Raw genomic sequence first — 13,571 nt, forward strand, 5'->3', positions numbered from 1 at the left:
AACGAATAATTTACTAAAATATATTATTAAGGCAAGGTTCCGAAGATACTGGCAGCGTTCCCCCTTTCGATAGCTAAACTAATTATTTGTCCGAGGTAGCTGCCAGCATTTTTATGTACAAATAAGAGGTGTTATGATTAATAATTCAATCCATTACATATTAATAATATATTGTAAATCACAAATCTTTCGGCCACAATGTTTGTACCGGTTTGTAGGTGTCGGACGTGTAACAGAAATTGGCTTCCAAAACCAAACAGATGTTGCATATACCATTACAATTGCGGTGCTCGCAATTCAATCAAATTAAATGCACATTGTAATTTCAATTTGTCGCCGCCTCGTTTGCAAATAATTTAATTAAAACATATAATATGTAAACAAATCTGTAGTACTGGTATTTATTTAACTATGTACTTCAACTTTCAAATTACAATATATTACTTTGTTATACTCTCTCATGGGTGAATATGTTTAAATTTTACTTACTTATCACGTCATAATTCTTTATTTTAATCGACAATATTAATTGAAAAATATATCTAAGTGACCGTAAGAAACTTGACACACATACCAAAGAGACTTTTCAGAGCTCCTCTTAACTTCTTTTCTTAACATCTGCGATAACATTGTGTTTTTATATTCATTATGATTAAAAAAATAAATTCCAGATACCTTCACGCGTTTTTGAGAATGAGGGTCTTGACAGACGGACGGATGGACAACAAAGTGATCCTATAAGAGTTCTGTTTTTTCCTATGAGGTACGGAACCCTAAAAACACCCACTATATTTACTAAACTTTTGGTCCAGCTTAGGGACTACAATACTTGATAATAATGTTTTATTTATAATTGTTTTACCTCCGACAAATGCTTTAAAGTACATTTGTAATTTTGTACCCGTACATTTGAAACGTTGCAAATTTCTAGAGCAACAATGAAATAAACATGAGAAGTGCAAATGCACTCTGTGTTATTCGCATTCTTAAGTACATTACCCATATTAATTGTTGTTACACAACAGAATAAGTTATTATGGAATTAATTTATATTTATAAGATGTTAAATACTCATTTAACAATAGTTATCCCTTCATATGATAAAATAATTTACAGAATATTCCGTGAGAAGATTACTATACCTTCAATTCGGTTTCAATTATTTCACATTGAATTTATATAGATTTTAATCTAAGTAGAGTTACTCGAAAAGCAACTTTTGATATCTACAACCTTATCTGTATATTATGTGAATTACCGTACTATTCGCTGACTGACAACTAAAAAATAATTTAAGTAGAACTTAAACTTTCATTAAGTACGTACTAGGTATGTTAAATTAAATAGAAATAAACTAGGAAGCACTAACTGTATTGCAATTGCTATAATTCAATGTATTATCAGTTCCTTCGTATACCCTGAAGTTACCACCGGCTTTAAAATACGTCCGAGTAGCGATACTGGTTAACAAAATCCAGTTAAGCCTTTGTTACGTGAAAAATTAGACAGTTGATAGGCGTGGCTCCATTTTGCCCTGTTAATATTGTAAACTGACTGTATTCTGCCTCATGAACATCGTGTACTGACCCAAATACGGTAAATGTTAACATGTAGTTTCTGGCTTGAAAGAACGCTGCAATTTGTAAAAAAAATCACTACTACTAGAATTATATTAAATTAGGTTAGATTTGACAATGAAATTTAATTACCTACGTCAAAATTTGTAATGGTCATATGGCTAGCAATGTTTATAAATCAAAATTAGAACCCTAAACTATTGACTAAACTCGAACTGTTTAACTGAACTTGAACTGAATTTGTAATAAAGACAGAAAATTTACAAAATTAGCACAAAAGACAAAGTCTTTGCTATTTTATAACAAAAGATATGATTAAAACTGTCTCTTGATTAACATTAATTGCCATTAGTGTCGGCATATTAATGACGAATTTAATTATCGTTGCAGCGAGCCGCTGTAGCGCTGTATCGTCGGTGCCGCTTGTAAATCACGGCTGGAGCTCAGTTGCGCAATCGGTTGTGACTGTCCGCGATCATCCTGTATATTTTCATTTATCTAGTGACATACGATACAGCTGTCGCAGTGTTATCCGACATTTTGTCCAAAATTAACAACATATTCGAGTTTTTTTTTCACGACGAAAATTATTTCATTTTAACTTAATTTTTTCAAAGGTCTTAAAAAGGTTAAACTTACAATATATTAATTTTTATTGCGAATCCATGATACACATTGAAATATCTGTTTAATTTATAAACAGAGTCTCAAACTTAAATCTAGGTCTCTGAAGCACCTGATAAATTCGAAGAGCAATATTTCAATTAACAAATAAGTCTTATTTTTTTATCAATTCTAGTTTCATGTCAAGTATAGTTTTATGTCTGAATACTTAATAATAGGTAAAAAATCACTCAAAAGTGTGACGATACTTTAATATACTAAGTGCGTCTATTTAATTTTTAAATAATTGGCATAATTAATTTTAGAAAGAGGACTAACGCACGAAGGCTTTAGTAATGTGCAAGTTTAGCTACATAAAGAAAAAACTGAATGAAACTTGCTATTAAAATCCATCAGGAGTTTGAGCATCAGTAATCAACCATTTAATTTTTTTTAAGGATTAGATACCTTGAGTTTACGATTTTCTCGGGCAATGGCTGGTAACTTTGATTGTGCTACACCATTTATATAAAAATGTAGACAAAATGATGATTTACTAACGACAAGAAATTATGGACATACTGTACTCAAGTATATGCATATGATAATGATAATTATAACAAAAACATCTGTAAGAATTCAACCATAGGTTAAAACACATTCGCGACAAATGATGAAACATTTTTAGGAAATATCTAATATTAATAAATATCTAGTTCGTTAAAATGTAAAGTATAATTTTATTTATTAAGCCCGCTACAGACACACTTTAATTTGACTGTTCATTTAAAACGGACGTGTTTGGACAAGATTTTAACTAACTGTTGTATGGCTTACACACCTTCAGTATTAACTGTACAGTTAAACTTAAGGTGTGTAGCAGGCTTTAGATTCGTAGATGACATTTAACACGATGGTCAAACGACATTATGTATATTTTGCGCGCCCTTTTATCAAAATACTCACGATGTTTCAAAACTTACGTAATCTAAAATTTTGACTTTTAAAACATCGAAGGGGCCAAAAATTAGTGTTCATCAAATGTATAAATTATATATTACTAAATTGTATGTGTTATTTTGAAAAACAATCGTTTATTAATGTAAAAATCTACTGAGACTCCTTGACATTCTTTCCAGATCTTAACTTGGTTATTTCTTATAAAAAGGGTGGTTATCAAGCCAAAGTCTATTGGTTGAGGCAACGGATGACCAATCTTATAGAATGCCGACTTCCAGCAGGTATGTCTCTTGAAACTAAAGCATCGGCAATTTGAACTTGACTTAGAACACACGCTAATGCATATGAGCCAAATCTTACCGTCTGTCTCTTGTGGAGGTAAATATATATCTCTCTCTTGCTAGCCGTTATCCCACATAGAGGTGGGGCTTTACTTGGTAGCCTCTTTCACCTCGCATCTTCCTATCCCCGATATCTTTGCCAGAGAGTCATGACCCATGTTTTTCAGCACTACATCTGTCCACCTTTTTTTGGTTCTGCCTCTGGAACTGTGACCGCGAAGGGAATAATAATCTTCTGTAGATAAATACATTTAAAATTTATGGGAAAACTTAGTTAAGTGTTTTTGAATATTAACATAGAAATAGTTGTAAAAGGTGAAAATAATCCTGTGTAACATTTAGATAATGATTTTGAACAGATTATAAAACGGAACATTGAAAAGTATTATTTATTTGTGCTGCCGTCTATCTTTTGAAGTTGAGAATACTAGGACTCGTTATTTCCCCGTACCTCAGTACATACTTTAAGACATAGATTTTTTTTTTTTTTTTTATATCATAAGGTGGCAAACGAGCGAGCGGCCACCTGAAATTGCTGAAATAGCGAAGTGACCGTTGCCCATAGACATACGCAATTGCATATGCGTTGCCTACCTTTAATCGACGGAGGAGAGGATGCAAAGAAAGAAAATATATTCTCTTTCCATGCATCCTCTCATCCGGAAAGTCCACTTCCACTTCCCATCCTTTCGTTATAAGAAAAAGGGTGGGAAGGAAAAGAGGACTAAATTAGGCCTCCGGGACGCACACTCATAAGACGAAACGCGGAATTGCTTCCACTTCACGCCTGTCTTCTGTGTGGTCGTGGTATTTCACCGGGCGAGCCGGGCCAATTCGTGCGAAGATGTTAAAGCGGGCTCTACCACTGTTGATGTCGCCATAGTATATCACGTAAGGACAATTTGTTGTTTAAGAAATACGTGATTTTAGGTTCTATTCCTACCATTTGACTATTTTCATAATTATAAACCATATCATATCGCAAGCCTAGTGCTTAGTTGGAATGATTAGAAGCAATCTTAGTATATTACGAACATTTACATAAGAAATGTAAATATATTATAGATTTCAAACCTACTCTGGGGCCCTAACGTATTCATTTTGACGTTAAAATCACGATTATAAATCATCCGTCAATAACTCCTAATTAAAATAATTACACATACCATACCGTCCCCATACTTTACTTGCAGATAGAAGTGTTTTCAATATTTTGATTTTATCCTGAACACACAAACATTTAACAAACTTTTTTGTTGAAATGTAATAATGTATTTCATTTTTGTAAAGACTCCCACATCACGACAAGTATTTCAATAGACAATTGTGATGAGATAGCCCACACGGATGACACAAGTTCGGTCACTATCTACTTGTGACTTGTGGGTGAGTGGACTTGTTAACGGCTTCCGTAAGTATCAAATTACTTTTGAGACCGCTTCATGCTCCAATAAACATATTTGAAATTAGGTGTCGAATATATCTTTGATATATCAATCGAATATGATTTAATTTGTAGCAAACGGAACGGACATATGCATAATTAAAAAATTAACATGTATCTTGTCATAAACTTGGATTCCATGTGTTCTTATACGAAGAGATCGCTGTTTTAAATTTATTTGCACTTTTTAGTGATACGGTCGCCCCTTATCTTAATAATTTAATGTATTACATTATAATAATTATCTTTATAGCCTAATAATGATAACTAATTTTAAATCAACTAAGAAAAAAGACGAAATCTGGTTTAAAAAGTTCTCACGTTTTTTTATTAATGAAGTTCCAGAACAGTTACCAAACGAAATCAAATTTACTGCGGAATTTAGTGCCCAAGAAAATCTAAATCCGAAACCTAAAATCTATACTGATCTTACTAATATTATAAATGTGAATGTATAGATGAATAGATGTTTTTTTTTAATATTAGCAGATTTTTTGAAGGTATCTCAATCTCAGAAGCGGCTCAAAGGAAATCGCTGAAATTTGTCACAGATGTAGAACATGGTCTTGAAGAACACATAGGCTACTTATTAATTTTTTTGATTCCTCGTGGACGGAGTCACGGGCGATAGATCGTATTATATAAATGGAAGATTGCTTGTTTACATTAAGCTCCGAAACTACTGAAAAAATTTAAAAATTATTTCACTGTTGGGAACCTACACTATACCCGCGTGGCATGGACTACATTTATTACTGGATTTTTTTAATTCCACGCGGACAAAGTCACGGGCAACTGCTAATTTAATACTACTTACCTAGAATGTTATAACTGAGCCATTAAATATGAAGAACGATTAAGACATTAGTTATCATGGGAAAAAATCGTTATCTAATCGATTTAACTGAATGAATTTGTTTTCTTAATTTAAAATTAATGTTAAAAAATTTTAATGATTTATTTATAAATTAATTAACGTATAAAACAATTAATCGATTAAAAACTAAAAATATTAATAGTTAACTATAAAAAAAATAGGTTTTTTATGACCTATAGTGACATACAGTTACTTACGTGACTTATAGCTTAATATTCTATTCCGGCAACTTAAAAATCAATGAATTTCCCAACTTTCTAAATATCGCATAAACATTATGTTTCAGATTGAATCAATATAATTTTAGTAACGCTAAAGTCACGATCATTTTAGACATACATAACTTATATTACAAACCATACAAATAAATCTTTGTACAGATTGAATAATACTTAATAATTTTTTAGAAATGTATCATAATAAGATTCTGAGCTAAATATTATATACTAAAACTTATAACGTTCAAACAAACAATAGCTTTTCTTATATATGTCGAAATTAGGCTGGTACTTGAAACCACAAGTGCGTGGTATGGCTTACTCATTGGACGTGTCGACTGAACGTTGGATTGTGTGACATCAAGAATACCGTGTGAAAACTTTTCAAGTAAAGAATTTTATTTAAAATTCAAATTTGAAATTATTTTGTTGTGTAAACATGATAGTTAATTATGGAGCTACTACAGTTAAGGAACCTAAAATAAATGAAAATGGCATCTCAAATGACAATGAATTGGAAATAAGGTATTTTAATATATTATATTTTTTATTATTTTCTTTTCTTTCTTATTGCATGGATATGTCGCGTTGCATGTGCAAGTATACGCGTCTTTGCATTGTTCAATTTATCCATTTCGTAGCGAGAGATAAATTAGGAGTTAAATTGGAGATTACCGTTCTCGTTAAAGGAAATTAATGTTTCCTCGTTGTCATTTTCAACGAATTTGTGACATTATTTTCCTGTCTTTTAACTATCCCTTTAATTGAGTGATTATGGTGCTTGGTATTGAAGTGTCTAGTCATTTGGAGATTAGGCTAGTTGTGTTTAGTGAACACCATGCAGCACCCGTAAGTTTTAAATAATTATTTTTCATACTATGTTTTTTCATACTCTAATCTTGCCTTATTATTTCGATTTTTAAATATTCTTTCCCCACGTAATTTTAATTTATTTTTAATAAATAACAAATAACTCAAGATGTAATTTAGAACGTATAATAATTTGCAAACCGTAGAAAACTTTTCAAAATTAAAAATTAAGTATATATTTTATTTCAAATTATATTTTATAGTACGTTATTTGAGGGCTGCATTCTTGTGTCATTTAATTATGAAGTTTACATAAATAAAGAGTACATAGATACTTTACGTTTACATTAGGAAATGTTTTATTATTGTAATAATTTAATAATATTTTGTTGTTTACTTGATTGTGTAAGCAAATGTCATGTAAGTAAATAAATGGATAATCGTATTTTTAAATAAATCGATTATATAAAATTATATTATGTGCTTTAAATTAATGTAGTTATCGAATTTTAAGTTTGCCAAATTATATATTATATTAGTTACTATGGTTAATTCGGTTTTTAAATATTCTATCGTTTAAATTGATGCAGAAATTATACAGGAAAAAACTTTATGAGGGACGGTTATTTTAACTACTGTATTTTTTATTTTAACTAGCAATTAATTTCGCCTATTTATTTTTAATACAACGAGTAATTCCACAGCGGACTGCTAGTCTTATTATGTTATAAATAAAAATAAATATACATTTCTTTTTACAAACATTTCTTTACCCTTAAGTCATCTCAACAAAGCATAGAGTACAGTTGGTGTTTTATAAATAAGTTCTTATTTGTATGAAGGATGCTAAAGACTAAGGAGGTCTTAAGTGACGTATACACGTATGCAATCAAATGTATAGAAATATTCTGCCTACATATTAGATCAAGCGATAGTATCACTATGAATTTGTTCGACAGTGTACCATTCAAACGACGTCGGTGGTGGCACGTCGACCAGAAGGTGGTGTACGGTCTGGGACATGTTTACAATGACCTATGCGCTGCGATGTGGTTTTCATATATGATGCTCTACTTTCAAGCCGTGCTCGAAATGAGAGCTGCTGTGGCTGGAGCTATGCTGTTATTAGGTAAGATCTATGTAATTCTGTACGATTAGACGCTTTTTCCACTAGCTTGATGAACCGCGCGATACCGGTCACGCGTGATTATTTCTTTAAGAAACCACAAGGTTTTATGTTAGTACAATAAACCACAAGTTACAAGGTGTACAAGATATGTAAAGGCATAGTTAATAAATGAGCATGGAAAATATTATATGATATTTAGACGTCATTTAATTTTGCTATGCAGTTGTTTTTTTTTTTAATGAATCTTATAGAAACGATATTATATTACCCCTGGTATCAAATTAATAAGCCAAAAATTCAAGCAGAATAATAATTTCAGAATTATGCCTAAATCGATTGTCGACGTATAACCTCATAAAATCATGTTTTTGTTTTTAAATTTTGGTTGGGACTTAAGTACAAGTATCGACTTTATTCAAGTTACATCGAAAGCAAAGCCTACGTCCTTGACAAGGCAGTATCGATTAATAGCTTTGAAATAGTCAAATATTGTTTACGATGTAACAAAATATTAAAAAACGGTAAACTCCATTTTATGTCTTTTTTAATTTTCCTTATTTTAAAATCTTTATAATTTCTCTTTAATTTAAATTTATTTATCTTTTAATTCTGTACCTAATACGCCAATAAACTTAAAAATAATCCTTATGAAAATCTAGAAGAATACCAATGTTTTTAAGCCATGATCGGGTTTTAGACATTTTTAATCTGTGTGTGCCATCGATGTTTTTAAATTTACTTGAAAACATGATAACACTTGAAAGATAAAGCTAATGTAAGTAAACATTACCAAAAATACAGAGAACCTATCTCGAATATTTGCGATATGTAAAGCCATCGACAAAATATTGCCAAAATGTGTATGAAATTTTTCGTTGTAATTTACGCCCGATAAAACTGCTGTACAATAAATGTAATACACATTTTGTAATTAATTCACGAATACTATTTCGCAAATTTTCGTGCTAGGCCCTATGTTAGTAAGAAAAGTTAAGAGTTATTAGTTTAACCAACGCTTATCATATAGTACAATAGTAAAAATTATGTTATAAACGTAAAACGTAATGTAAAACTTATGTTAGAGCGTCGGTGGCCCAGGGGTCAAGCACTTGACTTGCAATCTGCAGGTCCTGGGTTCGAATCCCGCCATGTACCAATGTGTTTTTTCGATTTCCGATTTACATATGTACATTTATCCGACGTTCTCCGAGCCCCTCGGTGGGGACGTACAGTGAACTGATGATGAAGATGTTATAAACGTGTAAAAAATAAATTTTCTTTGTTATGTTCATGTTATGAATACAAATTTAAGTTAAGTTCAATGTTATAAATGTGATTAGTTATTATAATGAGATCAGGTTTCGGGTCCGGTTAACTTATAATGAGTTTTTCGTATTCGGAATTCAAATGATAAAAATTCAAATTTTTAAATTCCGAAAAACAGTCCTTTTCCTCAACATATTTTTCTAAACGATACTTTGACTTGAAAAACCTTTTATGACCTTGTGACCTTGAAACGGCAGATACTTCACAATGTTCTTGCAAGGAGTTACAAGTCTAGATTTGTGATCTTAGTTTTAGGTGAAACAAACTGTCATTGTAAGTATTTACAATCAGCTGCTTTCCAAATATCACACAAAACCATATCGTCATAACAAAGTTTTCTCATTTACCTACAAAAAATTAGATATAGAAGTTAATTGTTGATATTTCAGGGCAAGTTGTTGACGCACTGGCGACACCTATTGTAGGAGTTTTAGCCGATAAGTACAGCACGAAAAAAGTATGGCATCTAACAGGTACCAAATTATTTACATACTATTTTTATCTTATGACTTTTCTCTAGTAACTTTGTTATAATTCATTATTCAAATGAACAAAATACATTAAACGAAAACTCAACTGACACTTATAATTTATCTTCTACCTCTTTTGAAAGTTTCGACACGAAAGGAAATGCATAAAAAAATAAAACTATATTAATAATATACTTATACTTGTTTCAGGTTGTATGTTAGTTGCTTGTACGTTTCCATTGTTGTTTGTGAGATGTCTAGGCTGTAACGTCAGTGAAAACCTAGCCTATCTCTCATGGTGGATACCTCTCTACTACGGCTCCCTCATAGTTGTCTTTCAAATAGGCTGGGCGATTGTCCAAATATCTCACTTAGCGATAATACCATCGATTTCTGATTCCCTACAAGTACGATCGGATTTAACGTCAATTAGGTAAGTTCAAAAACCTTTACGATAGTCTTAATTTTATGTTCGGAAATCGTTACAATCATTTCTAAAATACTTAAGTATGATGTGCTAGCTATATTATATTATATTTTTTCAGATATATGGCATCAGTATTATCAAGTTTGACAGTTTATTTTATAACATGGATAGTTTTAAGAGCTACAAACTACAGCAATTTCATCGGACCCGCGGATGATTACAAATTTAGGGTATGTAGATTCGAATATTTGCATGTTTATCTATGTTGTTTAGTTACAAAGCATTAACGACTGTAATAAACATTATCTTACAGGATGTTTCGATAATAATTACATGCATCGGAATAACTACGTTTACTGTATTTCACATATATTTCAAGAATAGATCATTGAAAAATCGCAAAGATATTACCGCAAGTAGTGGAATAATTACCAGCAATGGTAAACAACAAAATATAGAAGAGGGTGAACCATTTCAATTACCAGCTGTGTCTCAGATTTTCCATTTTCTACAAATGCCAATGTTGTATCAAACAAGTTTGTTGTAAGTATTTCTTGATGCTTTAAATTACGTCATAGAGTCTTGCTAATATTATAAATGCGAATATTTCGATGTATGATGATGGATGGATGGATGTTTTTAGAAGGTATCTCCAGAACAACTGTATAGATGTCGCTGAAATTTGGCATAGATGTAGAACATAGTCTGGAGGAACATATAGGCTACTTGTGTAAGGATTAATTGTTATTTTATTATCTTTATGTTAATTAAGTTCTTTTTAATTCTGCGCGGACGAAGTCAAGGGCAATAGCTAGTATGTAAACCTAGCAGGTTTTATGGAAATTAGCCGATTTTCATAGTATAACTCCATGGCGTAAAAATAGATTATAAAGAGAGCATGCTAAGATGATAAGCGATTTTACTGTTGTGAAAAAAATGTCGCCCATCATTTTTTTAATTTGTCGTTCAAGCATTAAAAACTCTTCCAACTGGTGATTTGTTATTACAATTCATTACTTCTCTTCTTTTGCCGCGCGTGCTACGGCATGCTACGACACTGGCCAAACGCAACAGTTTTAAATTGGTCTTTACATTGTTCCCTTCTTAAGTGACCCAACATGAATGGGACAAGGACAGAGAGATGATGTTATGCCCTTGTTCAAGTCATAATGTGCGTTTTTAAGTGTATTACATGTACTTGCATACGTAACAAAAGCTCATGTTTCTTAAAAACATTGAAAAGGAAAAACCTTGACCATTTTGTTATTTAGATATCTTAATAATCAAAATAATGTAATTTCGAGATGATATCTAAACTTCGAAAACAAAAATGGACGATAACGAAACGATTAACATATTCATTGCCTTGATGCCATAAATTAAACACGAAGTACAGGGAGGCGAAGTTTAATTTTTCCAAAACATTGGTAATATTTAACTAAATGATTTTTTCAAAAACATGCGATTGGAATATGTCATCAGATATATAAATATTCATTACTATTGAACCTCGACGCCAATCTTATTAATAAATCATTAATAAATTTAATAGATTTCCACCGTGAACTACAGTCTAACCAGGTTAAACAAGAGCCCAAGGGACCGTGATATTTTTCTCGCTTATAGAAGTTGTTCACTTGACCAGTTCTCGCTTATTCAAATTCGACTATACATTTGTTTATCGAATTTGACTACATAAACCAACCAACGTTTTCGCTAAGAAATTCATTACCATCCTTTGAATACTAGCATAAAATGCGATGGAACATACTACCTAAACCTACGCCTTTATTACGTAACCGTAAGGAAGGACCCTGACCAAAGTTTTGAATAATTTCAGGTACGTTTTTTCTCGTTTGTACTGGGCTCTGAGTTTGGTGTACGTGCCATTGTTTCTCGAAGAGCGTCTGTCTGTGAACCCGGACGAGGGCTCAGAGCTGGTGGCCAGTGTTCCCCTAGTGCTCTACATCTCTTCTCTTCTCTTTTCATTTTTGCTTAAAAGCAAAATTAGTAGCTGTGGCAATCAGGTGAGCAAAACGTGACATTGAATTTAGTGATAAGAATTTCATTTTACCTAAAAGAAAATTATATCTTATGTTTTATTGTTTGCTTACAGATGGCATACTTCATAGGCAGTATCTTAAGCTTGATCAGCAGTCTTTGGATAGCACTGACAATAAGTCCAGAGGCCAGCATTGTACAAATATATTTAGTCGCTACATTAATAGGTATCCTTTATTTCGATATTGGGGTTGGGGGGGGAGGGGTAATCTTAACAATTATACCTTGCTTTTGGGATTGAAACAGGGTCTTTATTAAACGTTAATAGGTACCTAACAACATTACGTATTCCAAAACAATGTAAGAATTTTTAATTCGGAAATATGCACTTTCAAACAAATTAGGAATGTAGTATCTTTAAAATTTACTTTTAGATAATTCAAGAGTTTGTGCCATATATGTTTACGAGATTTCTTCATACGGAAAGTATTGGTAGTCTGTTCCAATTGAGAAAAAACCATAAACAGTCAACTGATCCAGTCCGCCAAGGGAAAGCCATAAAGAAGAAATTAAATTGAATTAACGGATGAACACACGTTTAACATTTGATATTTTTGAACCTTTTATATATTTTTCAGGAGCTGGGAGTTCAATAACCCTGGTATCCAGCCTCTGCGTTACAGCAGACTTGATTGGACCCCATTCACACCAGGGAGCTTCCGTGTATTCCATTGTTACATTTGCAGATAAATTAGTCACAGGAATAGCAGTTGTAGCCATTGAAAATTAGTAAGTAATAACATAAATGTTATACAAAAATATGAATAAAAAGTTTTAACTAATTTATTAACAACATAGTTAACATTGGTATGCCTCGCCATCTATAGTCAATGTATAGCATTAATTTTCTTCAACAAACATTAAACTCTAAACTTGTAGCGACATCTGGGGACATAAAGCTAAAACTTCCGTGACAAAATTAATTAATTAATTAGTTTCAATTAATTTAAAAAAAAAGACCGACTTACTTTAGATCTGTGAACCAAAAAAGAATTCGAATGAATTGTCAATTGAAGCTACCTATTCCATTAACATTTTTTTCGTAGAATAATAATTTCAGTGCCAAACGACTCAAATGCAACCACTTTTTGGTGGAGCAGCGACTAACAAGGCAGTGAAATTCTACGGTTAAATATTACATGCGATTTGTTCCAGCAAATGCGACGATGTCCTCGACTGCCCTCAGTATTACCGCGGCGTGCTGACATACGCGTGCGGAGGCAGCGCCCTCCTCGGCATGCTCTCACTCTCTGTCACTATGTTCATATCTAAATGTAAAGTCAAAGCATGATTTAATTATATTAACCGTAGGTTTCTGAGATCAAAAT

The 13,571-nt window shown here is 32.0% G+C and overlaps 1 protein-coding gene across 3 annotated transcripts; it reads left to right on the forward strand.

Moving 5' to 3' along the window:
- Positions 1–4,856: 4,856 nt before the first annotated feature.
- Positions 4,857–13,571, forward strand: Bm-re (major facilitator superfamily domain-containing protein 12-like). Of its 3 annotated transcripts, none has more exons than XM_013320592.1 (10): positions 4,857–4,892; positions 7,790–7,959; positions 9,675–9,758; positions 9,966–10,188; positions 10,301–10,412; positions 10,496–10,725; positions 12,023–12,209; positions 12,299–12,410; positions 12,822–12,972; positions 13,399–13,571. In XM_013320592.1, the coding sequence occupies exons 2-10, from the start codon at positions 7,878–7,880 to the stop codon at positions 13,532–13,534; spliced, it is 1,317 nt and encodes a 438-aa protein (XP_013176046.1). In that variant the 5' UTR covers positions 4,857–4,892; positions 7,790–7,877; the 3' UTR covers positions 13,535–13,571. The 3 variants fall into 3 exon arrangements, with proteins under 3 accessions (XP_013176046.1, XP_013176044.1, XP_013176045.1); XM_013320590.1 differs by lacking the exon at positions 4,857–4,892 and adding an exon at positions 6,339–6,545; XM_013320591.1 differs by lacking the exon at positions 4,857–4,892 and adding an exon at positions 6,827–6,869.

This window comes from Papilio xuthus, unplaced genomic scaffold, assembly GCF_000836235.2.
Source record: "Papilio xuthus unplaced genomic scaffold, Pxut_1.1 DF825946.1, whole genome shotgun sequence".
Lineage (NCBI taxonomy): Eukaryota > Metazoa > Arthropoda > Insecta > Lepidoptera > Papilionidae > Papilio > Papilio xuthus.